General features: G+C 41.3%; 1 protein-coding gene across 2 annotated transcripts in view; it reads left to right on the top strand.

The window, feature by feature from the left end:
* The first annotated feature begins 6,382 nt into the window (after positions 1-6,382).
* The window catches only part of LOC117879253 (A disintegrin and metalloproteinase with thrombospondin motifs 12-like), a 141,518-nt gene continuing 120,188 nt past the window's right edge, over positions 6,383-27,712 (top strand). For both annotated transcript variants that reach the window (XM_034774306.1, XM_034774305.1), the window contains exons 1-6: positions 6,383-6,574; positions 15,798-15,881; positions 17,593-17,717; positions 23,139-23,288; positions 25,171-25,314; positions 26,475-26,619. In XM_034774306.1, coding sequence (XP_034630197.1) covers positions 6,515-6,574; positions 15,798-15,881; positions 17,593-17,717; positions 23,139-23,288; positions 25,171-25,314; positions 26,475-26,619 — 708 coding nt within the window. In that variant the 5' untranslated portion in view covers positions 6,383-6,514. The remainder of the gene's footprint in view (positions 6,575-15,797; positions 15,882-17,592; positions 17,718-23,138; positions 23,289-25,170; positions 25,315-26,474; positions 26,620-27,712) is intronic.

The following is a 27,712-nucleotide window of genomic DNA, read 5'->3' as shown; positions in this document are numbered from 1 at the left end:
AATTTTGCATAAGTCGGGAACGTATACCCGACAATTACCTGCCAAAAAATAAATAAATAAAGCTTACGTAACTTACGTAACTTTTTCCGTAAGTGCGGATTTGCGTAAGTCGGGTTTGTGTAACCCAGGGAGTATCTGTATATAGAGAGGGAGGGGGGGGGAGTTAATAGAACAGAAAGAGTATGGCTGTTCTTATGTCCGCAGATTTATGAAACGGGATTTTCATACAGCTGCATAAAAATAAAAAACAATTCTTGATACAGGCTGTGATAACTGAAGGGGCGCAGGGGAGCTCCCTTATGGATACTCAGCCAGCCATTTAGCCGTAAAATCCCTCTTGGTGTCTGTTCTCTGCTGCTTTACCTGTAAAGGGTTAACAAGCCCACAGGTAAAAGAAAAAGGAGTGGGCACCTGACCAAAAGAGCCAATGGGAAGGTAAAACTTTTTTAAATTGGAAGGAAACTTCCCTTTGTGTGTTGTTCTCAGAAACACAAATAGCATTCCTGCTTATAGCATTGCTGCTCCAAGGCTTGAACCAAGTATGAAAATTCATCAGATCATACCTAGAATTTGAAACTCTGCAAATATGTAAGTAAATTAGGGATGTTTAGCTAAATGCGATCAAGTTTATTTCTTTATTTGGCTTGTGGACTCCTCTGTGCTAACCCCAGATGCTTTTGTTTGCTTGTAACCATTAAGCCGAACCCCCCAAAAAGCTATTTTGGGTGCTTAATTTTTGCAATTGCTCTTTTAAAATCTAGCAAAAGCCTAAATTTCAGATGTATTTTCTTCCTTTTTGTTTTTAATAAATTTCACCTTTTTTAAGAACAGGATTGGATTTTTGGTATCCTGAGAGGTTTGTGCATGTTGTTGGATTAGCTGGTAGCAACAGCTAATTTCCTTTGTTTTCTTTCTCATCTCTTCCCCAGAAGGAGGGAGAGGGGGGGAAAGGGCTTGAGGGTACCCCACAGGGAGGAATTCCCAAATGCTCCATCCTGGTCCAAAGGGGTTTTTTTGCATTTGGGTAGTGGCAGCTTTTACCAAGCCAACGTCAAAGAAAAGCTGTAACCTTGGGAGTTTAATACAAGCCTGGAGTGGCCAGTATTAATTTTTAAAATCCTTGTGGGCCCCCTCTTCTGTACTCAAAGTGACAGAGTGGGGATTCAGCCTTGACACAGACCATATATTAAAAAGCTAATTCTTAATGCATTAGCTGGGAAAGACTTCAGTGTTTTTGTGCCAAGAAAAACATGTCCTTCATGGTTTAATTATAGAGATAAAGTCATATGCAAATATAATTGTAACGGGGATTTTTAATTTTCAGGCTAATTTACATAAGAACATTGTTTTATAGAATATATTTCCATCAAGTGGAGACAGAAACGCTATATTATAAATTAGGGTTTTTTAAAATTTTACTAATGTTTTATATATTTTTCGGGGTGAAAAATTGTCTTGTTTTTCCAGTCCACCGGTTTACTGTTATCAGCAAGGTTGATAAAGGTCAGTCATTGAAGCTGTTAAGTGGATGGAAACACAAATCACATTGAATGATATATTTCTAGAACTTTATGTTTAGCTTCTAAAGCTTCTTCAACGCCCAATTCTTTGCCACCATGTGCAAACATGCCAGAAATGTGACTATTAGTTGTAAAGAGGCTTAGTAGTTCTATTTGGTAATGGAAAAGCGTTGTCCAATTAATAAAATAACTACTGAAAGCTGAAAAGTGATCATTGATTGATTGGTACTATAGTATCTGATAAGTACTTTTCTCACAGGAAGGTCATGTAGGGACAGGCGAGCAGGCGTTGAGGGCTTATTGAAATAAACATTTTAACAAAAAAACTTAAACTATGATCCTACAAAGACTTAAGCACATGCTTAACTTTATACCCTATGAACAGTCCCATTGGAGTCAATACTCACTTAAGCACATGCTTAAATCTTTGCAGGAACAGGGTCTTCACTGAGATGGCAACCCAGTATTCAGTATTGTTTACGTTCAATACATTATTTCTGGTCTCAATTTATACTTATTCCAAATTATTTTAATATAATAATACTATATTAAAGTTTAGATACAGACCCAAATTCATAGCCACTGGATTAGTTTACAGATACTACCAATGTCCTATTAACTAATTCTTTTATTTTATTCTGTATGGAGAAGATTATCAAAAGTGCCTCTTTATCCCCATTTTCTTTGACCTTTTTCCTTTTTTCCATAGTTTTCCAATGGAAAAAAGTAAGAGTTTTCCCCCCCCCACACACCTTTTGTTTTTAACTATACCCTTCCTATTTTCCTCGGGGAGGGGGGAAGGGAGAAAGTGGGATTTTCCCCAACAAGCTAAATTTTTAAATATTTTGAATGTTTTGAACATTTTTGATGAAAATTTTAAGAAAATGAAAAATTTCAAATGAAATAAAAAATCTTGTCTTTTTTTCAGATTTTTCGCAAAATATACTTACTGTTTTTTGACCATCTTTAGCTATAACTATTTCCTAAATATTCTTCTGCTTATAGCTGCTGAGGCCAACAGTTTGTCAGTTTTATGCTTTCAATCCTCCACCAGGAATGGTGTTGAGTGGCAGACATGCCTGTCAACTGTATCTGATTTTCCAGGACTTGAACAAGGACAGTGGGCATTTTGAGATGGTCTGTACCAGAGTTCACTCACAGGTTTTAATTATAAATAATAAATTACAAATTTGATAATTCAGTCTACAGCAGGGATATGGTGAATAGTGACTTCTGCAGCTGCCTTTGAAGAACACCAATCAGACCTACAGTGCCTAAGTTGTGCCAGGACTGAGCCCCAGCCCCTCTAGGCTTGGCAGTTTGTAGTCCCGGCACCTCTAGGCTTGCTGAATTAGTTATGAATGTGGGGGCATTTCCCAGACTCACAACATGTTTCAGTAATAAACATATAGAATAGTAATATACATATAGAAAAATGTCATAACTTTATATACAATGATGATACACACATTTTAGCAGGATAGTGATGTCAACAGATTATAACTTTTCCAATGATACCTCACAAGGCATACTTATCATAATTCTATAACAGTGGTGAATATGGAGGTACGGGGTGCTGTTTTGAGGTATAGTGTCACAGAAGGTATGTTTGGCTTTTGCTATTCTGGCTTTAATGTCTTCATGTGATCCATCTGTTTTGCTTACAATGCTGCCAAAATATGTGAGGTGGTGGACTTCTTTTTTATGTCAATCCCAGGAAGTGTTATTGGTGTTTCTTGTTGTTCTCATCATCTTAAATTTCTCTGTTTTGATTTTCAGCTCTACTAAATGCATAGGTCTGGAGATCATTTGTTTTAGCTTGCAAAGCTCTGTAGGTATAGGACAGCAGGTTGATGTCATCTGCAAAGTCAAGGTCTTGTAGCTTCTTTGTGGAAGTCCATTGTAAATAAATGAATATATCCCATCTCCTAGAACTGGAAGGTCATCGAGTCCCGCCCCCTGCCTTCACTAGCAGGACCAAGTACTGATTTTGCCACACATCCCTAAGTGGCCCCCTCAAGGATTGAACTCACAACGCTGGGTTTAGCAGGCCAATGCTCAAACTACTGAGCTATCCCTCTCCCCGTATAGCCTTTGGTGGATCTGTGGTCTTTCTCCCTACCCAATCCATTACCAGTAAGAAGGTCCTGGGTGACATAAGACATCCTGCATCTGAAGAAGTGAGGTTTTTTTACCCACGAAAGCTTATGCCCAAACAAATCTGTTAGTCTTTAAGGTGCCACCAGACTCCTTGTTGTTTTTATAAGACATCCTGTTGTTGTATGCAGTGCTGTAGCCATGTTGGTCCCAGGATATTAGAGAGATAAGGTGGGTAAGTAATATATTTTATTAGAGAGACAAGCTTTTGAGCCTACACAGAACTCTTCTTCAGTCTAGGAAACGAAGGTCAGGTCTACACTGCAGACCTATATCAGTAAAATTACGTCACTCAGGGGTGTGAAAAATCCACACCCCTGAGCAACGTAGTTATTCTGACCTAACCACCCGTATAGACAGTGCTATGTCAATGAGAGAGCTTCTTCCATCAACATAGCTATAACCTCTCAGGGAGGGGGATTAACTACGCTGACGGGAGAAGCTCTCCTGTTCACGTAGGAGCATCTTCACTTAAGCACTACACCAGCACAGCTGCATTGGTGCAGCATTTTAAGTGTAGACCTGCTCTAACTCAGTGTCTCACAGCTAAATACAAGGTGGAACAAAATGTTAAACGTAAGTAGTTAACACACATTTCAAGGGACCATTCAAGGTGAAGTGGCCTGTTAATACCCCTCCAGTTACAGAGAGGAAAGGAAGGGTAGGGGGAAAGCAGCTGTGTGTGTGTGGGCGGGAGGTTGGTAGTGGTTTATAGATGATAGTAACAAGCCATAAATCCAGTGTCTCTATTCAGTCCATGATTTTTAGTGACTAACAAAAGCTACGGCTGCACTTGCAGATGTAGAGCACTGGGAGTTAAACCAGCCCTCGGAGACAGTACCAGGGAAAGTGCTGCCGTGTGTTTACACTGTCAGCTGCAAGCGCAGTGGCATGGCCACATGAGCAGCTCTTGCAACGCCACAGACAGCAGTACATTGTGGTAGCTATCCCAGCGGGCAAGTGACTGCAGCATGCAGCAAGTGGAGGAGACAATGACTCTCAACTGAGTCTAATCAGCTCAGTCTTTAAACACTGGAGAGGGAGGATCTAATGGTACCTAGGACCCTTAAGTAGCGTCCTCCACACTAGATGGGAACCCTCTCTGTCTTTCACTTGGATGTGATTTGCTACTTGTGTTACTTTGATATTGACCCCATTAAGAGTTCCATTTGTGTCCTGTTCCCGTGCAGGACACAGACTGAATGTCTTGTGTCTCCACAGTCTTGTAGCTTGTAGTCTCTGAACACAAGTGATTTGAGGTACAACCAGAGGCACTGACCCCAAAGTAGGTGTGACCAGGTGAATTGGAGGTCTGGTCCAAGCATGTCCCAGTAATGTTCGGAGGCTGGTGCTGGGGCAAAGCACAGTAGACTGTGAGCTCTTTGGGGTAGGGACCATCTTTTTTGTTCTATGTTTGAACAGTGTCTAACATAATGGGGTCCTAGACCATGACTGGGGTGCTCTCTAGTACTAGTACTCATCTATTAATAATATGCCTTTCTAGGAGCTTATGACCACCACAAAGACATTCTACTGTGCCCTGTGCTGGCAGAGTGCCTCCAGTCATTGCCACCTGGGTATCTCACAACTCCCCCACAGATAATTTCTCTGCTAAGGCAGTTCTGGCTTTCAAAGCTAGAAGTCAATCAGGAGAAGCTGCCACGATTTAAATTGTTAAGAACACTAAAGAGAAAGGGGAAAAAAACTTCCCTGAGTGAGTAAGAAGCAAAGATCACAAATCTATAGCTGCAGCGCAGAGCTCCTCACCCATCAATCAGACAGGTTACACTGACAGCTGATTGTAGTGGTGTTGCAGCCATGTTGGTCCCAGGATATTAGAGAGACAAGTTAGGCGAGGTAATATCTTTTATTGGGCCAACTTCTGTTGGTGAGAGAGACAAGCTTTCGAGCTACACAGAGTTCTTCAGTGTAGCTCAAAAGCAAAAGCTCTGTGTAGCTTGAAAGTCTGACCCTGACTCTTTCAGCAACAGAAGTTGGTCCAATAAAAGATATTGCCTCACTCGCCTTGGCTTTAATTGACAGCTAAGATAATTAGTGGATATTATGCCCCACTGGAGTATAGGTGCCGCCTGCTGGTGAAGCAGTTCCATTGCTCAGAACATAAGAACAGCCATACTGGGTCAGACCAAAGGTCCATCTAGCCCAGGTATCCTGTCTTCTGACAGTGGTCAATGCCAGGTGCCATGGAGGAAATGGACAGAACAGGTAATCATCAAGTGATCCATTCCCTGTTCTAGCTGGGGATCTTTCCCAGCCTGTTCATGCACAGGACAGACCACATGCCCCAGAAGGACTGGATCCAATTTACCATCCTGATAAGAATTGAGCATATATGTTACAGGGAGAATATGCCCTTTATTTTATACTAAGAACTGCTGTAATTAGAGATGGCCTTGAAACAAAATGACAGACCTCAAAATCTCTTGAATGTTGGGAGGGTTCATACCCAGATGCAAACTTTGCAGCTGGCCTCTATCCCTATGATGGGCACAATCAATACCTGGCATCCAAACACTCCTGACTTTTTGGTAAAGTTTGGATCCATTTGATTTTAATCCAATCTGTAGAGCTCTGACTTTCTGTAAGTATTACAATGAAACATTTAAAATGTAAAGTGACCCTGAAGCGCAATAAAAATATCTCCATGTAAAATGAAATCAATGCCCTTTAACATTCCAGATACCTTCAGCTTTTTCAAACAACAAGAGCATCGGCGGGTTAGGTGGGAAGGAAATCACAGGGCAGCCAAAACAATTTCTCGGCGTTCTGTCAGCAAGGAACGATGGGTGGAGACGCTGGTTGTTGCAGACAGTAAGATGATTGAATATCATGGAAGTGACAATGTGGAATCCTACATCCTCACTATAATAAATATGGTAGGTGATATATTTAACTATTTCTCAGTTAGATAAATTATATAAATATAAGCAAACTTGATTACATTGTTAATCACCATTAAAACAGTCATAACGGTCTGTCATTTAAAGAAGAGGAATAATTTTTGTATGTGTTCATCTAAAGTCTTCTCTATTATTTCATGCAGGACGGGCTTTTCCTCTATAGGTTTTAAGTCAGGGTGATTTCTGGACACAGTGCTGAATCATGACATCCATATGACGTATGTGCACTACACAGGAACTTTCATTTCACTGAAATTATCAGTTCTGAATGTCATGCACATTCTCAATCTACTGATTGTTGATGTTCCTAGGCAGCAGTATTAACATAATGTGACGGAGCAGTTAGATGCAGCAGAACACGAGAGCTTTAGACTATCAATGGTATGGATTCCTTTCCCCATCTGTGTATGAGCGGGGAGGTAAATTTTCAGGGATTCCCCTATTCAGTTAGACATAATTCCCTTATTTAAAAAATAAAAATCTTGGTGTGTCCCAGTGCTTGCTTAGCAATTTCTTAGATATTTGGTCTGATTCTGATCTCATGTACACTGGTGAACCTCTGTTAAGAGAAATGGAGTTACTCCTGATTTACACTGCTGATATTGTGAAAGTGGTGTAGTGTAGAGATTTGTGCAGTTTTACTAGCTTTTATTAAGACTCAATCAAAACAATTATTATGTGGGTTTTACACTCAGAGGAAATGGTTCAGACAAATTGAGCTTTTCCCCACATATAATGAAATCTAAATTAAAAATGTAAAATGTGTCTCAGTTCAAATAAATCCCCAAATGAGCAAATTTCAAAATGTAATTTGACTTAAGAAAAGTTAAAATATCTTGTGATATTTGTCACGCGGTCTGAAATAGCTCACAACCATGAATGCCAATCTTGGGGCAGACTGTCAAGAAGCAGGGCAAAAGCCCCAAACTGGTGGTATGTTCTATAATTAGATTTCACCAACCCACTAATGAGTGTGAACTCCTCCAACACTGTAACAGTTATACCATGGAGTCACAGACAGTCCCCTTGGCACTCCAGTCTATCTTGCCACCTAGGCAAGCTGGACTATGTGATGGATGGGCATTTTATACCAAAAATCAAAGCAATATTCAGGTTATTCCCAGTCCCAAAGGACCAGTCACTTACCCTGTGTCATTTATACTCAAATCTCAAACAAAAGACAAAGTCTGAAGCCAATCCTGTAATAAACTAACTAAAGATTTATTAACTAAGAAAAGAAATGAGTTATTCACAAGGTTAAAACAGGAAACAACACATGCAAATGAGTTAGTCTTAGATTTAAAAAGGTAAAATAAGCTTCCATAATAACCAGTTCTACATGTCCTTTAGGGCTGACCCATGCCAAGTCTATTGCTTATGTTTAGGAATCTTTACCCCTCGGAATCCAGACAGTATAAAGATTCCAGTTCCTCCCTGACAGGGATTTTTCTCCCCTTCACCTCAGAATCCAAGCTGATGGGATGAGTTCATCCGCATGCTTCCCCTTCATGGAGGGACTAAGGAATGCAATCAACAAAGTTTCTGCCCTTGGATGTCACACAATGCCTCATTTGCCTTCAAAGGGCCATTTTGTGCACAGGATGAGCACTTTACCTTAATCAATGCATCTTTTCCTGTTTGGTTTGTTACACAATGACAGAGGTTTACAGTGCAAACACTTAATGTAACTTTATGCCACGGGATACAGACATTGTAAGTAAAATTAATACATGCAGCATCCTACAAGCATTTCACAAAGTCTGGACACTAAACACATTCTTATATCACTAATATCTGTTTTAACTATACTAACTCATAGGTAAGCCAAGCTGGTTTTCACCCATGTATTTGTCAGTGTTCAGAGAGGCCTGGGGCCTTGGCATAAGCTGGCACCTGGTCTGCCAGCATTACAATATCATCTTTGGATCTTTAGGCATTGACCTTATGTAGTCATTTGAGATTATCTTCTCCCGCCTTCTCCACTCACTCAATGCATAAACGAAACCACAGCTATCAGACTCCCAGATCCATCCCCCTCAATGCATTAATCTGACCCCCTGACTGATTCATTGTCTGCTGCATCTAAGTTTTCCCTTGGGGGAAAAAAAGTGTCTAGCCCTTATAATTGTCAAGGAAACCTTCTGGACATGAATCTCCTGTGGTGTTATCTTCTTATGTCAACAGAGAGGCAGCCAGTTCCAGCCAGGCTACTCCTGAAGCTACAATACAGTAGGATTTAAAACCGATACAGTAAAACACAGGATCTTATAACAGCATTTGCTTACTGGGCCAAGTGACTTTATAGCTTGCTGCTTTCTCACAGCTAAATAAGTTCTCCTTTAGCTCCAGCAGTGCTGTGGCTAAAGTGGTACACGTGAACTTTAATAATCAGTATGTTAATGTGGTAATAAATACCTTAACTTTTGCATTTTCTGACTTTCATTTTAGATTTACAAGCATAGGGACAGATGCTGTTACTCATACTATTATTACAGTTAGTTCCATTGATTTCAGTGGAACAACTTGAAGAGTAAGGTGCTACTCATTATGAGTAAGGGTAATAGAATCTGGCCTTCAGTTTCATTACTGTAGGTATGTTTTTACTGGTACTATTAATGTGAATGATAGATATGTATGAAGTTATGAGACTTCTTCAGTTTCGTAGCATCCTTTCCTTCTCTACCTAACTGTATTTAGGTAGTAGCCATAAGAGTAAATAGCATATTACACAGCATTTGAGGAAGGAAAACTGGGGTTGTGTATGGACACTGTTCATCACTGGTGTTTGACAGAGTCAAAAGAAATTACCCATATTACATGTCACAGTTACAGGACCCCTTTCCGGTCTCTCTGAGAGCATCTCTCAGGTGTTAGGCCTCAACCCTTTACCTTTCTGAAGGTGGAATCCCACAATTCACTCAGTCCCCAAGCTACTGCATCCTGGCTACCAGGATGTCCCAGGCCCAACTGGGTTAGGCACCTGCAAATCTCCCTTTGGGGAAATATGACCAGGCAGCTTTCTTAAAACAAAGTGTTTTTAAACTTAACAGTAGGAACCCAGCAAAGTATCAGAAAAAAAGAGTTTAAAACAATAGGAGGCCTAACCACATAACTATCTTACCTAGAGGCTTGCCAGCCCTTGGCAGAGGTTCCTCTGCTCCAGACCTCTGACCTCTAGGTCTATGAGAACCACTTCTCATTAGCAACCCCTCCCTTGAGAATGTCCCTTTTTGTCCCCTCAGAAGCCCTTTGTCTTCCTTCCCTGACGTTTTGGTTCTTCAGTGTTTACAGCCTATAGTGACAAGATTTTATAGGGAAGTCCTGACATTTGGGTCTTTGTCCTGATTTTTCATACTTGCTATTTGGCCACCCTGTTAAAGTGAATATGTCTAGTATTGTTCCCTGAGTGTAATGAAATGGTAGCTATCTGAAGCTGTTGTCATCTTTCCTGCACAGTGCAACCAGCTCCTGCTTGAATTAACCCCTTCTACACAGCGTCCCTTACAACAATCAGACCAACAGAACATTTATTGGTCCTGAATTAATATAGAACAGCTCCAAAGCTGTCACATCATTCATGCACACTGGGGCAGCCAATCTATAGAAAATGGTGTAGCCCATAGTTAGGGATGAGACATGAGAAAAGACCTATGCTTCTATTCCTTGTAAGCAATGTACAAGGTCTCTTTTAGGGCTTGTCTACATTTAAAATGCTTCAGCGGCACAGCTGCTCCACTGTAGCATTCAGTGTAGACACTACCTACACCAATGGGAAGGGTTCTCCCATTGGCGAAGGTATTCCACCTCCACAAGAAGTGGTAGATAGGTCACCAGAAGAATTCTTCTGTCAGCCTAGCGCTGTCTACATGAGGATTTAGGTTGGCTTAATAACGCGGCGCCAGGGTGTGGATTTTTCACAGCCCCGACCGATGTAATTAAACTGATCTAATTTTCTATCATAGACCAGGCCTATGTCTGAAATCTATATTTTCATTTCAGTTCTTAATGAGCATGCTTCCCCATGTCAGATTCTGTCATCAGATGTTCATGTCCTGCTCTCATCAAAGTCAATGGGAACCTTAATTATTGTTAGAAAAAGGAGTTTGGGAGGAAGGTAAAGCTGGACGGGGTCTCAAAAGTCAGATCAGATCCAGATTTCAGAGTTATTTAGATCCAACATTTTGGATTGGTTCATTATAGCAACAGCAGCCAGTTGCAAAATCTGGATCTGGGGTTTGATTCTGGATTCCCTCAAAGCTGGGGTGATAGAGCTGTGGTTTTGATTTCTAGTTACAATAATACTTTAAAGAAATGATCAAATCTCGCCTTCGTCCCCTTCTCCCCTTCAAAATTGGAAGGACAGAACAGGTTGTGCTGGTGGGGGATTGGCACTATATGTGAAAGAAAGTGTAGAATCAAATGAAGTAAAAATCTTAAATGAATCAAAGTGTACCATAGAATCTCTATGGATAGTAATTCCATGCTCTAATAATAAGAATATAGCAGTAGGGATATATTACTGACCACCTGACCAGGATGGTGATAGTGACTGTAAAATGCTCAGGGAGATTAGAGAGATTAAAGTAAAAAACTCAATAATAATGGGGGATTTCAACTATCCCCATATTGACTGGGTACATGTCACCTCAGGATGGGATGCAGAGATAAAGTTTCTTGACACCTTAAATGACTGCTTCTTGGAATAGCTAGTCCTGGAATCCACAAGAGGAGAGGCCATTCTTGATTTAGTCCTAAATGGAGCACAGGATTTGGTCCAAAAGGTGAATATAGCTTATCACTTGGTAATAGTGACCATAATATAATTAAATTTAACATCCCTGTGGTGGGGAAAACACCACAGCAGCCTAACACTATAGCATTTAATTTCAGAAAGGGGAACTACACAAAAATGAGGCTGGTTAAACAGCGCGAAAAGTGAAATCCCTGAAAGCTGCATGGAAACTTTTTAAAGACACCATAATAGAGGCTCATTTTAAATGTATACCCCCAAATTAAAAAAAACATAGTACATAGGCGTGAGTTTCTAATCTGTGGGGGGGGTGCTCTTCCCGGCTCTGCTCTGGCCCCGCCCCCACTCCACCTCTTTCCCCTAAGGCCCCACCCCCGCCCTGCTTCTTCTCACCTCCGCGCCACCCCTTTCCCACCCAGTCCCACCCCTTCCCCCGAGCACACTATGCCCTTGCTCCCCCTGCCAGCGCCTCCTGTCCTGACGCTGCCAAACAGCTGATCCGTGGCAGGTTTTAGGCACTGGGAGGGAGGGGGAGGTGCTGATCGGTGGGGCCCGCTGGCAGGCAGGCGGCGCTGCAGGAAGGCATAGGTTCTGGTAGAGGGACTGCCAGTGGGTGCTCAGCACCCACAATTTTTTTGCTGGAGCACCCCTGGAGTCGGCACGTAGGACGTAGTAAAAGAACCAAAAAAGTGTCACTGTGGCTAAACAACAAAGTAAAAGAAGCAGTGAGAGGCAAAAAGGCATCCTTTAAAAAGTGGAAGTTAAATCCTAGTGAGGAAAATAGAAAGGATCATAAACTCTGGCAAATAAAGGGTAAAAATATAATTAGGAAGGCCAAAAAAGGCCATTGCAGAGAAACTAAATGAATTCTTTGCATCAGTCTTCACGGCTGAGGATGTGAGGGAGATTCCCAAACCTGAGCCATTCTTTTTAGGTGACAAATCTGAGGAACTGTCCCAGATTGAGGGGTCAGAGGAAGTTTTGGAACAAATTGATAAATTGAACAGTAATAAGTCATCAGGATCAAATGGTATTCACCCAAGAGTTCTGAAGGAACTCAAATGTGAAATTGCAGAACTACTAACTGTAGTCTGTAACCTATCATTTAAATCAGCTCCTGTACCAAATGACTGGAGAATAGCTAATGTGACACCAATTTTTAAAAAGGACTTCAGAGGTGATCATAGCGATTACAGGCCAGTAAGCCTGACTTCGGTACCGGGCAAGCTGGTTGAAACTACAGTATAGTAAAGAACAAAATTGTCAGACACATAGATGAACATAATTTGTTGGGGAAGAGTCAACAAGGTTTTTCTAAAGGGAAATCATGCCTCACCAATCTACTAGAATCCTTTGAGGGGGTCAACAAGCATGTGGACAAGAGGGATCCAGTGGATATAGTGTACTTAGATTTTCAGAAAGCCTTTGACAAGGTCCCTCACCGAAGGCTCTTAAGCAAAGTAAGCTGTCATGGGATAAGAGGGAAGGTCCTCTCATGGATTGGTAACTAGTTAAAAGATAGGAAACAAAGGGTAGGAATAAATGGCCAGTTTTCAGAATGGAGAGAGGTAAATACTGGTGTCCCCCAGGGTTCTGTACTGGGCCCAGTCCTATTCAATACATTCATAAATGATCTGGGAAAAGGGGTAAACAGTGAGGTGGCAAAATGTGCAGATGATACAAAATTGCTCAAGATAGTTAAGTCCCAGGCAGACTGCAAAGAGCTATAAAAGGATCTCTCAAAACAGTGTGACTGGGCAACAAAATGGCAGATGAAATTCAGTGTTGATAAATGCAAAGTAATGCACATTGGAAAACATAATCCTAACTATACATATAAAATGATGTTGTCTAATTTGGCTGTTACCACTCACGAAAGAGATCTTGGAGTCATTGTGGATAGTTCTCTGAAAACATCCATTCAATGTGCAGTGGCAGTCAAAAAAGTGAACAGAATGTTGGGAATCATTAATAAAGGGATAGATAATAAGACAGAAAATATCATATTGTGTCTATATATAGCCATGGTACACCCACATCTTGAATACTGCATGCAGATGTGGTCACCCCATCTCAAAAAAGATATATTGGAATTGAAAAGGTTCAGAAAAGGGCAACAAAAATGATTAGGGGTATGGTACAGCTGCCATATGAGGAGAGATTAATAAGACTGGGACTTTTCAGCTTGGAAAAGAGATGACTAAGGGGGGGATATGATAGAGGTCTATAAAATCATGACTGGTGTGGAGAAAGTAAATAAGGGAGTGTTATTTACACATTCTCATAACATAACTAGGGATCACCAAATGAAATTAATAGGCAGCAGGTTTAAAACAAACAAAAGGAAGTATTTTTTCAAACAATGCATAGTCAACCTGTGGAACTCCTTGCCAGAGGATGCTGTGAAGGCCAAGACTATAACAGGGTTAAAAAAAAGAGAGGTCTATCAATGGCTATTAGCCAGGATGGACAGGGATGTGTCCTTAGCCTCTGTTTGCCAGAAGCTGGGAGTGGGCGACAGGGGATGGATCACTTGATGATTACCTGTTTTGATTACCATTCCCTCTGGGGCACCTGGCATTGGTCACTGTCAGAAGACAGGATACGTGGCTAGATGGACCTTTGGTGTAACCCAGTATGGCCATTCTTATGTTCTTATGTAAAATCCTTTGTTTCACGAATATTTATGTTCTGAACTGTATTAATAGCCCCAGAAAAAATCTGACATGCACTGAAAAAAACCATAAGTACATAATATTTCAATATTCCTTTGTGTGACTGAGACTTAGACTAACCATCCCCCATTAGGAACAGCTGCTCATGAGTGCAAAATACTTAAACAATTATCTTTCAGTTGAGAGATTTCTGAAGAATTAAGAGCCAGCACAATATTTTTTTTTCCATCCTACAGTATTCAGCTAATGCAATTCAGATGTCTCGTAGGTTTTTGTTTATATAATTTGCACTAATGGGACACATCTGCAATGGATTCACACAGAAGTCTTGAAATTGTCTTTCATTGTAGCCATCAATACTGTATTGTCTTGGAGTAACTGTTTACAGAGCACAATGTAACTGATCAATTTTTGTACTCACAATGAAGCTCATTTCAAACAACAGATGCAACCCTTCCCAGCTGAGGGGGAAAATGACTTCCTCTGGCAGATTGTGACTAAGGGCATATACTACAGCCACTACAGCACTGCAGCCATAGTGTGTACACCTCCTAGATTGATGGAATGGTTTTCCTATCTATGTAGATAATCCGTCTCCCCAACCAGCGGTAGCTTGGTTGACAGAAGAATTCCTCCTTTGATTTAGCCACATCTATGCTGGGGCTTGGGTCAATCTAACTATGGTGCTCAGGACCCCTGAGTGACATAGCGAGGTCAACCTAAATTTTAGATATAGACCAGGCTTAAGTGTCGCTTTGTTCCTGCTGCCCCCCCCCCATCTCTTCCTTTTACTAGTAATGCTCTTGAGAAGCAGCCTGTCTAATCGCACACACACTGACACCATCATTTGGGGCATGAGGACTCGGAGTTCAATGCTGGGCCCTTTGTTATTTTTTAGTCTAACTGCTCCATCTGTCATTTTACCTTTAGTCTCAGGTCTGCTCTACACTAGTGAGGTAAAGCGATCTAAGTTATGCTAGTTAAGTTACGTAAGTTATGTAAATTAAGTCAAAGCAACTTAGATCGATTTTACAGCAGTGTCTACACCACTCTCCCGCCTCTTGAGAAGGTGGAGTACTGAAGTGGATAGGAGAGTACTCTGCCTTCGATTTATCCTGTCTTCACTAGGCCCACTAAATCAATCCCCACTGCATCGATCGCAGCAGCGCTGATTTAGTCAGTAGTGAAGACAAACCCTTAGCTTCCACTTTTATGCTGATGATACCACTGTATATATTTTTCAACTCCCTTCTATTTGCCTAGTATTGACTTCCTCTTTTTCCTTTGGCCAGCCAAATCCTTTCTACAGAACTCAACAATAAATGCCTCATTTGCTGTTGCCCTGAACCTTTGATAATCATTCACACCAGTACAAAGTGGATGTAAAATGCTACCATTGTGCACTGGCAGTGTTTTACACCTATCTTGCACTGATGTAAACGACTACACAGGGAGCACAATAGTGGATTGGACCCTAAATGAGAAAAATGAACTTAAAATAATTTTTTTAATGGATTGTAAATTTTGCTGCATAACATTTTAATAACGTCTGTTAATTGCTGAATTTTTATTCATTTGACTGGGCAGCCCTCTGCAGTAGTTCATCATGGTTATTACATTTCAGAATGTGAAGTGAACCTTCTGTCAATAATATGTAGGAGGGAAAAAAAACAAAGAGGGCAGTCTGCTTGAAATAACCTGCATATTTCCTCTCTAAAGTTCTGTCTTGCTGTAGAGGAATCAATTAATTTCAGACCTCCTGGCTCTGACACAGGTCACAGGATTGTTCCATGATCCAAGCATTGGCAATGCAATCCACATCGTGCTCGTCCGCCTTATTCTTCTTGAAGAGGAAGAGGTGAGATTTTGTTTCCCCCGAGATTGCAATGAAGAAAGTTGGGCACGCAGTGCACTGAAGAGAGATTTTGGTAGGGTATTTAGAGTAACACTAAAGAGCGTAATGAATGCATCCACTGTGTGTGGGAAGCGGGTTGCTTGTTTAAAATGTTTTGTTCATTCCTCTGTTAATCTATTGACTCTGGCACAGCTGTTTCAAAGCTAACTGCTGCTCTAAATGGTACATTGTTCAGCTCATAACTACAGGTGTTTGTGCATAAACTCCCAAAAGGAAATTCAGTTAAAATGTTCAAATATTAGGATAATTATGTGTGAGGGGGAAACTCTTCGGCACCAAAAGAGGACTTTCGAAGACTGAGGAGGCTTGCTGCTGAGCAGAGATTCAAACGTACAGGGTGCTCAAATGAACCATCCACAGCCTAATCACATAGCATATTCATAAAGCACAGGGCAGCTGCCTGTGGAGCTCTCTGAAGAAGCAGATCTACTATTGTACGCCTGCAAGACGGGTTATTTTTCCCATAAGCTCCTTTTCAAAACTCAGAGAAAACAGTGACTGATAAAATGTTCATTGTTGTGAACAACCACACGTAGGTGACTGCATGTTCCATGTCTCATAAATACTATAACCGCCCCCTAAATGAATGCTGATTATTATAACTTAATGGTTATTTTCATAGCACCATAATTGTGCGAGGCCTTCTGTGGAGATAGCCTTAAAATAAGGTCTCTGTCCAAAGGGATTTATGATCAAAGGTCCTAATTCTAAACCAGGTGGACGCCTGAGCTGTTGAAGTCAATTGGTCTCCACATGAGAGCTAGTGCCTGCACAGGTGAAAATAATTTGTAAAATAGGAGCCTAATTTATCCAGCTATGGGTAAGGTTATCAAGGGTAAAATTTTCAAAAGCACCTAAAGCCCATTTTCAAAACTGATTTTAAACACTTAGGGGTTTAAGTCCTCATTGACTTTCAATGAGACTTGGGCCCCTAAGTGCCTAATGCACCTTTGAAAAAGGGACGTAGCTGCTTATGGCACTTCAGTGCTTTGGAAAACTTTACCCTAAATAATAATATACTAGGAGTGAGGCAGAGTAAGTGGCAAAACCACAGAAGAGGGAAATATGTTTTTGGTAGCGCTTATTTTGCACTGCAAAATGTTTTTTCTTCTTCAACTTGTGTTTCTTCTCTCTGATCATAAGATGACTGTTGTCCATCTTTTTCAGCTTTTAAAAAAATGGAGTGAAGGAAATGTACCCATGAAAGCATAAAATGTTACCTCATCATGAGATTGTTCATGTTGCATTAAAGGTGATAAACATGATGGAAGGTAGCTTTCTCCAAGTTACTTGCAAATTAATTTTAATCTTCTTTATGTTAGGAAGAATACTAGCTTCGAAGAGGAAAATAAAATATTGTTGTTTGAAAAATGCAGTTGTTAGTTTCATTTTATGAAGGCTTCTTCCCAAAAATGCTAATTTCCTCCTTTGATATACTTTTTCTCTAGTTACACTAGCTGCAAAAATGACAAAGTTTTAACTTAATACTTGGGATATTACACAAATAACTGTCATTGCTCCTAATGATGTTTCTAGCTTTGGGCAAAAGCATAAACAGTCAATGACTTTAGTGAGCCTGATAATTAATGTTGCTGCTGTGCTCTGGCAATATAATGCAGTCTTTATAATAATATTTTCTTCTTTTTTTCTTTAGCGAGGCTTGAAAATAGTTCATCATGCAGACAAGACATTAGCCAGCTTCTGCAAATGGCAGAAAAGCATCAATCCCAAAAATGATGTCAACCCAATACATCACGATGTAGCTGTACTTTTAACTAGGTATGGTCACAACCCTGGAGAGGAGCTGCCAAATGTTATTTTATTCATATTTCTTTCACTGAGAACATGTTTATAGGCTAATAGGCTCCTTTAGTCACCCCTCCCCCCCACCAACACAGACACTTCCCCATATACTGTTGTTCCTAATGAAAACATGTCATTTCTGAAGGACAGTTTTAATATAAAAATAACTTTCTTTGATGAGTATATCAGCTGCTAGTACAGGTTGAATTTTGAGCTGTTATATAAAAGCACACTGTTAAGGCTGGAAGGTGCCAAAACTCACCCACTGTACCTTGTAGAGGGTTGCTTACATCTGTTTGCAAAGCCTATATTATGTTTTATTAACCATGAGTCACAGCCAGGAAACTTTTTTTTTTTTTTTTTTTTTTCAAATATGGAGATATCCTATCTCCTAGAATGGACCTTGAAAGGTCATGGAGTCTAGCTCCCTACCTTCACTAGCAGGACCAAGTACTGTTTTTGCCCCAGATCCCTAAATGGCCCCCTCAAGGATTGAACTCACAATCCTCAGTTTAGGAGGCCACTGCTCAAACCACTGAGCTATCCCTCCCCCCTAATCTAATCTAATCTGTAATTAGCTCCAAATGTAAACATCCTCAAACTTCAATGGTTGGGAAGGCTGAGGTTAGTATTCAGTTTGGGCCCATCTCTTTGTTTATGGCTTCAATCAATTATTTTCTCACGGAAAAAATAATAGGGCCAAAAGCCCAGCCTGTAGATCAGCAGCCCCCTAATTACAAAACCCTACAATAACAAATAACTGCACTTCACAATAGCGGATTATCTTGTTGTTAAAGTCATACAGTTCACATTCAGACTTCTAGCTAAATGGTTGTAAACATGCAAAAATGTCTTGATAATATCTTTTCATTCATATTTCTGGGTCTCAGACACTATGTATAGAAAGAGGAGTAAGCAGACATTTCCAGTGGGCCATTATAGCTGTGCAGATAATTCACAGAATAGTTATTGTGTCTGACAGATTTAGTCTCTTTCTCTGTATTGCTGAATATCCATCAGAAGATCATGATTGCCTCAAATATATTTGTCATTCAAAAGTATTCAACAATTTGTTTTCACAGTTCATAAAGATGAAAACATATTTCTCAATTGGTTACCTGTGGGTATTCACTATTTGAGCTGTTTTACTTAGTTGCAATTGGTCAGAGAAGGCCTGTGGTATTGTTTGAGTTGGATAAGCACACAAATGCTTATGGCATAAATTCTCACATGTGGTTTAAAAATTCAGTTGATACATATATTTGGGCATGTGGCTTTGAAATTTGCTTTCCATGAATATTTTTAGTAAATTTGATATATTATCATTGTGATTTATTTGTATTACAGTAGCACCGATAGCCCAGGATCTGGGCCTCATCGTGCTAGACACTGCACAAATAGTGAAAAACAGTCCCTGCCCTAAGATCTCACAGTTTAAAGAAACGAGGGAGACAAAGGATAGGAGGGAAAAAAAGTATTCCCCCACTCACCCCTCACAGATGGGAAACAGAAGCACTGAGAGAGTAAAGGACTTGCCCACGATCACACAGGAAGTCTGTGGCAGAGCAAGGAACAGACCCCAGGTTTCTTGAGTCCTGTTCTAGTGCCTTATAAACAAGACTGTCCATCCTCTCAAAGCACATAGGGCCTGATCCTGCAAACTCAATGGGACTGCTCACCTGTCTAAAGGTAAATGTGTGCAGGTGTGTTTGCAGGATTGGGGCCTTAGTTTCCCAGTTGTACGAAAGAAAGTATCCTTGTCTATTGAAAAACAACTTTTTTTTTTTGCCAGCCTTTCTCCAATACATCCAAAAACAAACTCAATGTTTTTGATGTTGCACATTGCTGTTTGTTACAAAGTTACGGTACGCTCTTGTCTGTGACTTTTATAACAATGATGCAAGTGATGGTAATTGCAGTTTCTTGACTACTACCATAATTATCAGCAATCTATGATGCCGTTTGCAGGTTTTTATATATATATATATTTTGTGTGTGTGTGTGTTACTAACACATTACTTGCTTCATTTACTTAATATATTTTATTTGATTTGGCCCCTAAGCACCACACAATAAAACCAATGCAAAACTTTCAAAAAGAAAACTAAAGCTCCAGTCAGCTTGCACTGACCACCAACCAAAACGAAAGGATTTGGCTTAGGAGCAAAAACAATCGTCCTTCGCTTAATCAGTCCATCAAAAAAAAAAGGGGGGGTACGTCTATACAGGCTCGTGGGACTCATGTTGCGGGGCTAAAATTAGCAGTATTGACATTCAGGCTGAAGCTGGAGCCTGGGCTGTGAACCCTGGTGAGGAGGAAGGGTCGCAGACCCTGAGCTGCAGCCTGAGCCCAAATGGCTAGGCTGCTATTTTTAGCCCTGCAGCACAAGCCTGAGTTAGTTGACCTGAACTCTGAGACTTGCTGCCACTGGATTTTTTTGTTTTTGTTTTGTTTTGTTTTTTGCTGTGTAGACATACCCAAAGTAACAGTTCCTAACTGACATACAGAATAAGGAAGGAAATGAATCAATACATACAAAAAACTAGAACAAAAGAAGATGTCTCCAAAACGGTTAATGGTAGATCTGCCAAAATGAACTGGCTTTATATAATATCCTAACTCTCTCTCTCACACACACACACACACACACACACACACACACACACACACACACACACACACACACACCCTCTGACGGAACCTAGGGAATGAAAACTGCCCTGTCCCAGAGGACGCCACACATGGACACTGCACAGGTTGAGAGGTGATTACTTGCTGATTCTCTCCATTGTAGGCTGCATCCTCTGGGTTAGTACTGTTCCTCTTCATATTCAGAGTAAAAACAAATATCTTCTTTGAGTCACATCCCTATTGGTGCTCCACGTCCAGTGCGCATGTGCTCCGCGTGCCTTCGATCAGAGATTTTCATTAGCAGTGTCCATTCGGCCTGTGCGTGTGCGGCTGATACTCTCGTTCTCTGCACCGAGGCTATATCAGGCTGCATGGGCCACCCTCCCTCAGTTCCTTCCCCACTTGCAAGCTTCAGAAGGAAACTCCAAAGCAGAAGGAAAGGAGAGTGGGTAGCACAGCACCCATAGCTCAAGGAACTACAGTTACTGCACTGGGGAAGTAACCTTTCTGTTCTCTCTCTGATCTCTTGTACTAGTCCAGATAGATGAAGATAGAATAACTAAGTCTTTTGGCTAGGGAGTTTACTGGTTTACCGAGCTCAGTTGTTTATCTCTAGCCAGGGAGCATCAGTGATCCCCTGCTGGCTGAGAACAGGGCCTGAACAAAGGAAAAATGGAGCAGATCTTAGACGCCTACAAGGTGTTCAGCCACCTGCTGTGGCTTGCTGCTGCCTCTGTAACACCACATCAATTGCCGACCACCTATGGGCCCTGTGCTGTGCTCCAGGTGAAATTGTCTTATGCAGATTAATTAGTTTTTGTGAACACTTTTTTCCAAAAGCTATAACAGGAATCCAGGCAATAAGAGACCTGGGGAAAATTCTAAGCAGAAAGCCTACAGTGGAGTGATTTAGGGATCACACTTTTCACCTTATTCTAATAAAAATCCCTGTTCAGTGTTAGAAGATGACTCTTCCTGTGATGCTTTACCAGGGATGAACCACTCAAACTTCAAATAATCCACCATGAAAATCCACAGAGCCATGCACAGAATACCATCACAGGGGGGATAGCTCAGTGGTTTGAGCATTGGCCTGCTAAACCCAGGGTTGTAAATTCAATCCTTAAGGGGGGCCACTTAGGGATCTGGGGCAAAACCAGTACTTGGTCCTGCTAGTGAAGGCAGGGGGCTGGACTCAATGACCTTTCAGCTCTATGAGATAGGTATATCTCCATATATTATATTATTTAAAGATTTCTTCATTGCATGGACCTAGAGTAAACAGATAAGTGGATCCTGGATGCTACAAGAGACAGTATTCCATAGAGCATTCCCAGCACCTTTATTATTCAGTTATCATGCTCTCTTGCATTTCCAAAAGGTAGGGATTTTTAACCACGTATTGCAAAAAATAAGGTATTGTCCTTGTCTAAGAGGAGACTGGGATAATACTCCCTTCATAATGGTCCCATGCTCACTTCCAATTAGGATGTGCCTAAACTGGAGCTGGAAGGTATAATTTCCAGTTGGAGTAGATATACTCATGCTGGCTTAATCAGGCTGTGTGTGCTAAAAACAGAAGTTTAGCCATGTTGGTGTGAGCGGTGGGAGGGGCTAGCTGCCCAAGTACATACCTACAATCTCAGATGGAATTGTACTCAGAGTGGCTACCCTCTCCTATCATTTGCACCTTCCAGCTCCAGTGTAGACATACCCATAAAGGGAGGGAGATAATATCATCAAAGGACTTAGTTATGCAGTCTTCATCTGTTAGTCGGGAGGAACTCTATACAAACTGGTTGGTGCAGAAGATCTCAAGGATGTGGAAAATGAGCAGGGAAGGAAGATTTATCTTCACTGTTCTGAATCTCAGATGTGCACATTCTGTCTTTTCCTCGGCATCAAATGGAGAACTCTGCTCCACAATAGCTGAATTTTTGGAGCCAAGAGCAAGGTTTTGCACTCTGCTTGCCTGGAAAAAATGGTATAATTTCCGATCAATCAAGTCTTTACTTTCAAATCCCTTTATAATTTAGCTTCCTGCCGCCAAGCTGATCTAGCAACTTAAAATGACGTCAACCCTCACTTTTACTCTGCCAGCATTTCCTGCCTTGGCTACCGCCAGTCAGCCTCTCAAACACCAACGTGCTGTGGCTGATGCTGCCTGCCTTGGAAAAACTCTCTGATAAAATCTGAACATCCACTACTTTATTCTCCTTCAGATCCCTCCGTAAGAATCGCCTCTGCAATGAGCCCTATAAATCTCAGCCTGATGAGCATAGCTACACATATGACAAACTGCAGCTTTTTTTCTTCCCCTTCTTTCCTTTTCCTACTCTCTTCCTCCCCTAGCGGTATCCCCAATTAAAAGGCAACCAAACAACCGCAATCCAGGTAACTAATTAAGCAATGCCGATTTTTTACCATATTCATTTGCAAGTCTGTTGTATCCCCATCCCTTGCCTTTTGTCTGTGTCCTGAGATTGTGAGGCCTTCAGTGCAGGGATGTCTCTTTTCTTTATTGGTACAGTGCCTGCCGCAAGTGGGCCCCAATCCTGACTGGGATATTTGGGCATGACCACAATATAAATATTTACTAATAAATAATAAATCCTACATAGTGGTATAAATGTTAGACATACTGTCTTTTGCTTAAAATTCAAATGGACCACAAATATATGATGACATGGAGGTTTACTGTCCATTGTGAGCAGCATTATATGCAGTTTTAAACTCTTACCTACAAGTCTTCACTGTGTTTACAGAAAGGACATCTGTGCTGGCATGAATCGTCCTTGTGAAACCTTAGGTTTGTCTCATCTGTCTGGTATGTGCCAACCTCACCGGAGCTGTAATATTAATGAAGATTCTGGGCTGCCTTTGGCATTCACTATTGCACATGAGCTTGGACACAGGTATCGTTGGATGTAAAATGCAGAGTCTAGCTAGGTCTAATTCAGTGTTTGATATGTTTATCTTAAAATTGTATTTCCCTCATAGATTCCAAGGCCAAAAGGGACCATTGTGATCATTTGGTATAGCACAGGCCATAGCGCTTTGATTCTTTTTGGTTATAACAATGGAATATTGAAACAAAATTGGCAAATCAAAATTATCATGTGGAAAATTTCAGTTTTGCAGAAACTGCATTTTCTGTCAAAAAATCATTCAAGATGGAAACCTCCTGACCAGCTCTAGCTCTCTTCCTGACAGTCATAGTCATTTCTGGTACCCAGTCCATGTTATTTTAGGCAGAGATTTTCAGCTTTGCCTAAGTGATTTTGACCTTCATTTTTGCATACACCCCCCAAAGATGGGGTGAGGAGGAGCAGCTTCTATAAATCTAAAAATCAGTAAGAAAAAAACAAAGTTGTGGAAGAGGGAAAGAGCCACCCAAGTTTTTGAAATACTGGGATGACGTAACAGTGATGTTTTCAAAAAATAAACGTGTCTAAAGTAATTGGGGTTTTTTGATTCCTTGGACAGCCGCCCTGTGTGGTGCTAAACTGCGCTACAGTGACAATTTTTTCATGTTGGTTTTTCAGTGGGGTGTTTGGTTATTATTGTTAAAAGTTATTGAGTAGTAAATCTTTTACAAGGATTGACAAAAGCTTTGCAGAGGTTAGACAAGACTGAATTATGAACAGCTGGGGGAGGACCTGCTGTGGGGAAGGTCTGTTACAATGCACAGTATTATTAACTGGGGAGAGAGATGGGGAGGAGATTAGAGGCTAATTCACCAATCCATTCATGAATATATGACAATGTGGGAAGCAATGCTTCTGTCTAAATCAATAAAAAGTGACATCCTTGAAATTATTTTAGAAAGAAAGGAAGGAAGAAAGAAAGAAAGAGTATTGTAACAAGAGAAATTATTAAGAGAAGATTAATGGGTCAAATTCTGATCTGAGTCAGATATAACTATACTGAAGTGAATGGAGTTATTTTGATTTACAGCACACTAATCAAGAGCAAAATTTGGCCTGCAATTTTTGAGAGATTTCTTTTCAGTATTGTCCCAGACTTCCAGCACTTGCCGTCCTGTCTTTGAAAGTCCCTCACTGCAAACCCCAAACTTGTAGCCACGCTGCTCAGTACTGTGGTATCAACCAATTTCATAGTCTAAACTGGGTTTTGACCTGAAAAACAAGGTGCTGCAGAAAGTGGTATGAGCATTCTTCAGGTGGCACCCTTCCCTCTGAATCATTACCAAATTAACTTCACTGCAGGGTACTAAAGGGCACTGCCGTGTGGATGAGGCATGAGTACCTATGATTATTAAAATTGCCCTGGAATCTTTTTCAAGAGTCGGGGTGTAAACAGTGCTTAGTTTTTGCCAGGGCTGAGCCCCGACATCTCTAGGCTTGGCAGTTCATAACCCCGGCACCTCTGGGCTTGCCGCCTCAGTTATAAAAGTAAAAATATTGCTTGACTCCCAGCACCTACTTGCTTGATTCTTGACACCTCTTTCATTAAAAAATTAAGCACTGGGTGTAAACGCTGGGGCCTGGCAAAAGCCAGATTGGATAATTATGTTTTGACTCCCTAAAATTCTCCCCAAGTTTCAACTAGGGAAGTTTACTCTTTGCTTTCTGCCCGGGGGCACTGCTGTGCATTGTGTGCCTGATCTAATGCCCACCGAAGTCAACAAGAGTTTTGACTTCTGTTGTACTTTTAGCTCATGGATGAAGTGATACCTATATGTTTTCCTGATCACTTTGGGATCTTTGGAAGAAAGTTGCTATGTAACTATCAGCTATAATGACTATTTCTTGTGCTTGATAACACTACTTTTAGTTTTGGTATCCAGCATGATGGAAAAGAGAATGACTGTGAACCTGTTGGAAGACATCCATACATTATGTCCCGGCAGCTACAGTATGATCCTTCTCCACTCACCTGGTCCCCGTGCAGCAAGGAATACATCACACGTTTCCTAGAGTGAGTGATTAGAATACTATGTCCACCTGGAATAATGGAATGCTATGTGAGGTGACACAGAGTTGAGGAGAAATTCTTAATTATTTTTTCCTTTGAGGATCCTGGAGGTATGTTGTTGGTTCCCATGTCATGGCACACCCAAATCTGACCAAGTACGATACAGTGGATAGTGGAAGAATTGTTACTTATGCAATGTTCAAATTGGACTTAGATTTGAACAATCTGAGTTGAAAACTTGGTGTAACCTACAGCTATCACATGGTTACTGGGAGAAAAGATGGCCTTGCGGGAGGGATAACTCAGTGGTTTGAGCATTGGCCTGCTAAACCCAGGGTTGTGAGTTCAATCCTTAAGGGGGGCACTTAGGGATCTGGGGCAAAATCAGTACTTGGTCCTGCTAGTGAAGGCAGGGGCTGGACTTGATGACCTTTCAAGGTCCCTTCCAGTTCTAGGAGATAGGATATCTCCATTAATTTAAGGTATATGAGGGCCTGACACAGATTTCCTATGACACCTTGGACAAAATCACTTGTGCTCACATTTTTCAAAAGTGACCTCTTATTAGAGGAGCCTCAAATTTTGGGTGCCCAACTTCAGACGCCTCTAATCTGACTTTCAACACTGTTGAGAGTGGTGGCAGCTTTCACTGAAGTCATTCCAATGACTGAATCTATTTCCAATTTAACAAACTACATTCTGCCTCCATTCAATTCCTCTGCAAGGTGAAATGGGGAGAGCTACTGCCGAGCCCTGCTTTATAATTCAGCAGAAGGAAAGAGCTGCTGAGGTCACAGGAATCATGATACGCCACAGAGGAGAACCACACAAGTCTTGTTGCTTTTGCAGACTTCAGGGCCCCTTCTATATGCCATGGGGTGGTAAAGATACCAGATATTAATTCCCAGGCTGCTCCTGAATGGCAGGTACTCCCAGGTTTTCTGAAGTACTTTGCTCTTATCTGAGGTTCCTAAAACTTTATTGGAAATAAGAAGTTATTTGCTAAATTCCCCATGCCCGACTTAGAATCTGGAAGTGTTGTTTCCTAAAGACCACATGGGAAAGTGCCATTAATGATTAGAAATGTAAAGATGAACTATGAAAAAAAATTAAAATTAAAAGCACATTTGTGTGGTTTTTAAATTTCCAATTTTCACCTTTAGCCGAGGATGGGGATTCTGTCTAGATGATATCCCCAAAAAGAAAGATTTAAAGTCACCACTTATTGCCCCAGGAGTTATCTATGATGTACATCACCAATGCCAGTTGCAGTACGGCCCCACTGCTACTTTCTGTGAAGAGGTGGATGTAAGTGCTATTTGTTTTAATCTATTTTACTAACAAGAATTTAAGCTTTTAGTTCTTATTGTGACCTGACTAAATTCCAGTTTGGGGAAATTATATTCTGCCTACATAAAATTCTTCTCCAGTTTCAAATGAATATGGCCAGGGCCGGCTCTAACTTTTTTGCTGCCCCCAATTTTACACACCCTTGACTCTTCAATCTGTGCCAATATGCCAGTAAACTATCCTTTCATATAGGCTTGCATCAAATGAAATTAACAAGGACATCCAAAGACTTTTTACCAGCCATAAGGGCGAGTGATGGGGAGAGGTTGTGAAGAAGAGTGAGCGGGGGGCTGGGGCTGGGGGAAAGAGGCAGAGGGTGAGCAGAACCTCGGGGGAAGGAGTGAGGGCGAGGCTCAGGGAGGAGGGGTGACATAAGGGCAGGGCCTCAGGGGAAAAGGTGTAGTGCGGGGGGGCGGGGCCATGGTTCATGCATCTGTGCCTTCCCCCCACTTTTAGGAAGCTTTTGCTGCTCCTGACTTAACTCTCGCTTTCTAACTTGCACTCAATGTGTAACTTACCTCACTGTTTACAGCTCTAGTGAATTCCCATTAGAGATGTGTCTGCTTACACTCAGCTGTATTTATCTGAATTTGGCCAAGGGTTTTCTATGTTGAAATGATCACTTTGAGCAAGGTTTATACTCAGCAGCCTGTGAAGTAGGTAAATAGTATCCCTATTATGCTGAGGAAGAAATTGAAACAAATTAATGGGCAGATTTTTCCAAGGAGTAGAGCACCCACAGCTCCCTTTAATGCAATGAGAGCTGCAGGTGATCTGCACCTTTGAAACTGCGGTTATGAATGCCTTGTCACTGAATCTTTATCTCCAAAACTCCCATTTTAATGAGATTGGAATTTGGTGTTTAGCCTCTGAGCAGGGCCGGCTCTAACTTTTTTGCTGCCCCAAGCAGCAAAGAAAAGCGCCACCCCTCCGAGCCCCCCTGCCGAGTGCCGCACGCTGCGCTGCCAGAACTCCTCCCCCCAGTGCCCCGTGCCGCCCCCTCGCCAAGCGCCGCCGGAACCACCACCCCCCCCAGCGCCGCCCCCCCCCC

Source organism: Trachemys scripta, chromosome 6, assembly GCF_013100865.1.
Source record: "Trachemys scripta elegans isolate TJP31775 chromosome 6, CAS_Tse_1.0, whole genome shotgun sequence".
NCBI lineage: Eukaryota > Metazoa > Chordata > Testudines > Emydidae > Trachemys > Trachemys scripta.
The sequence above is the reverse complement of the archived record's forward strand: the minus strand, read 5'-3'. Positions and strand labels throughout refer to the sequence as shown.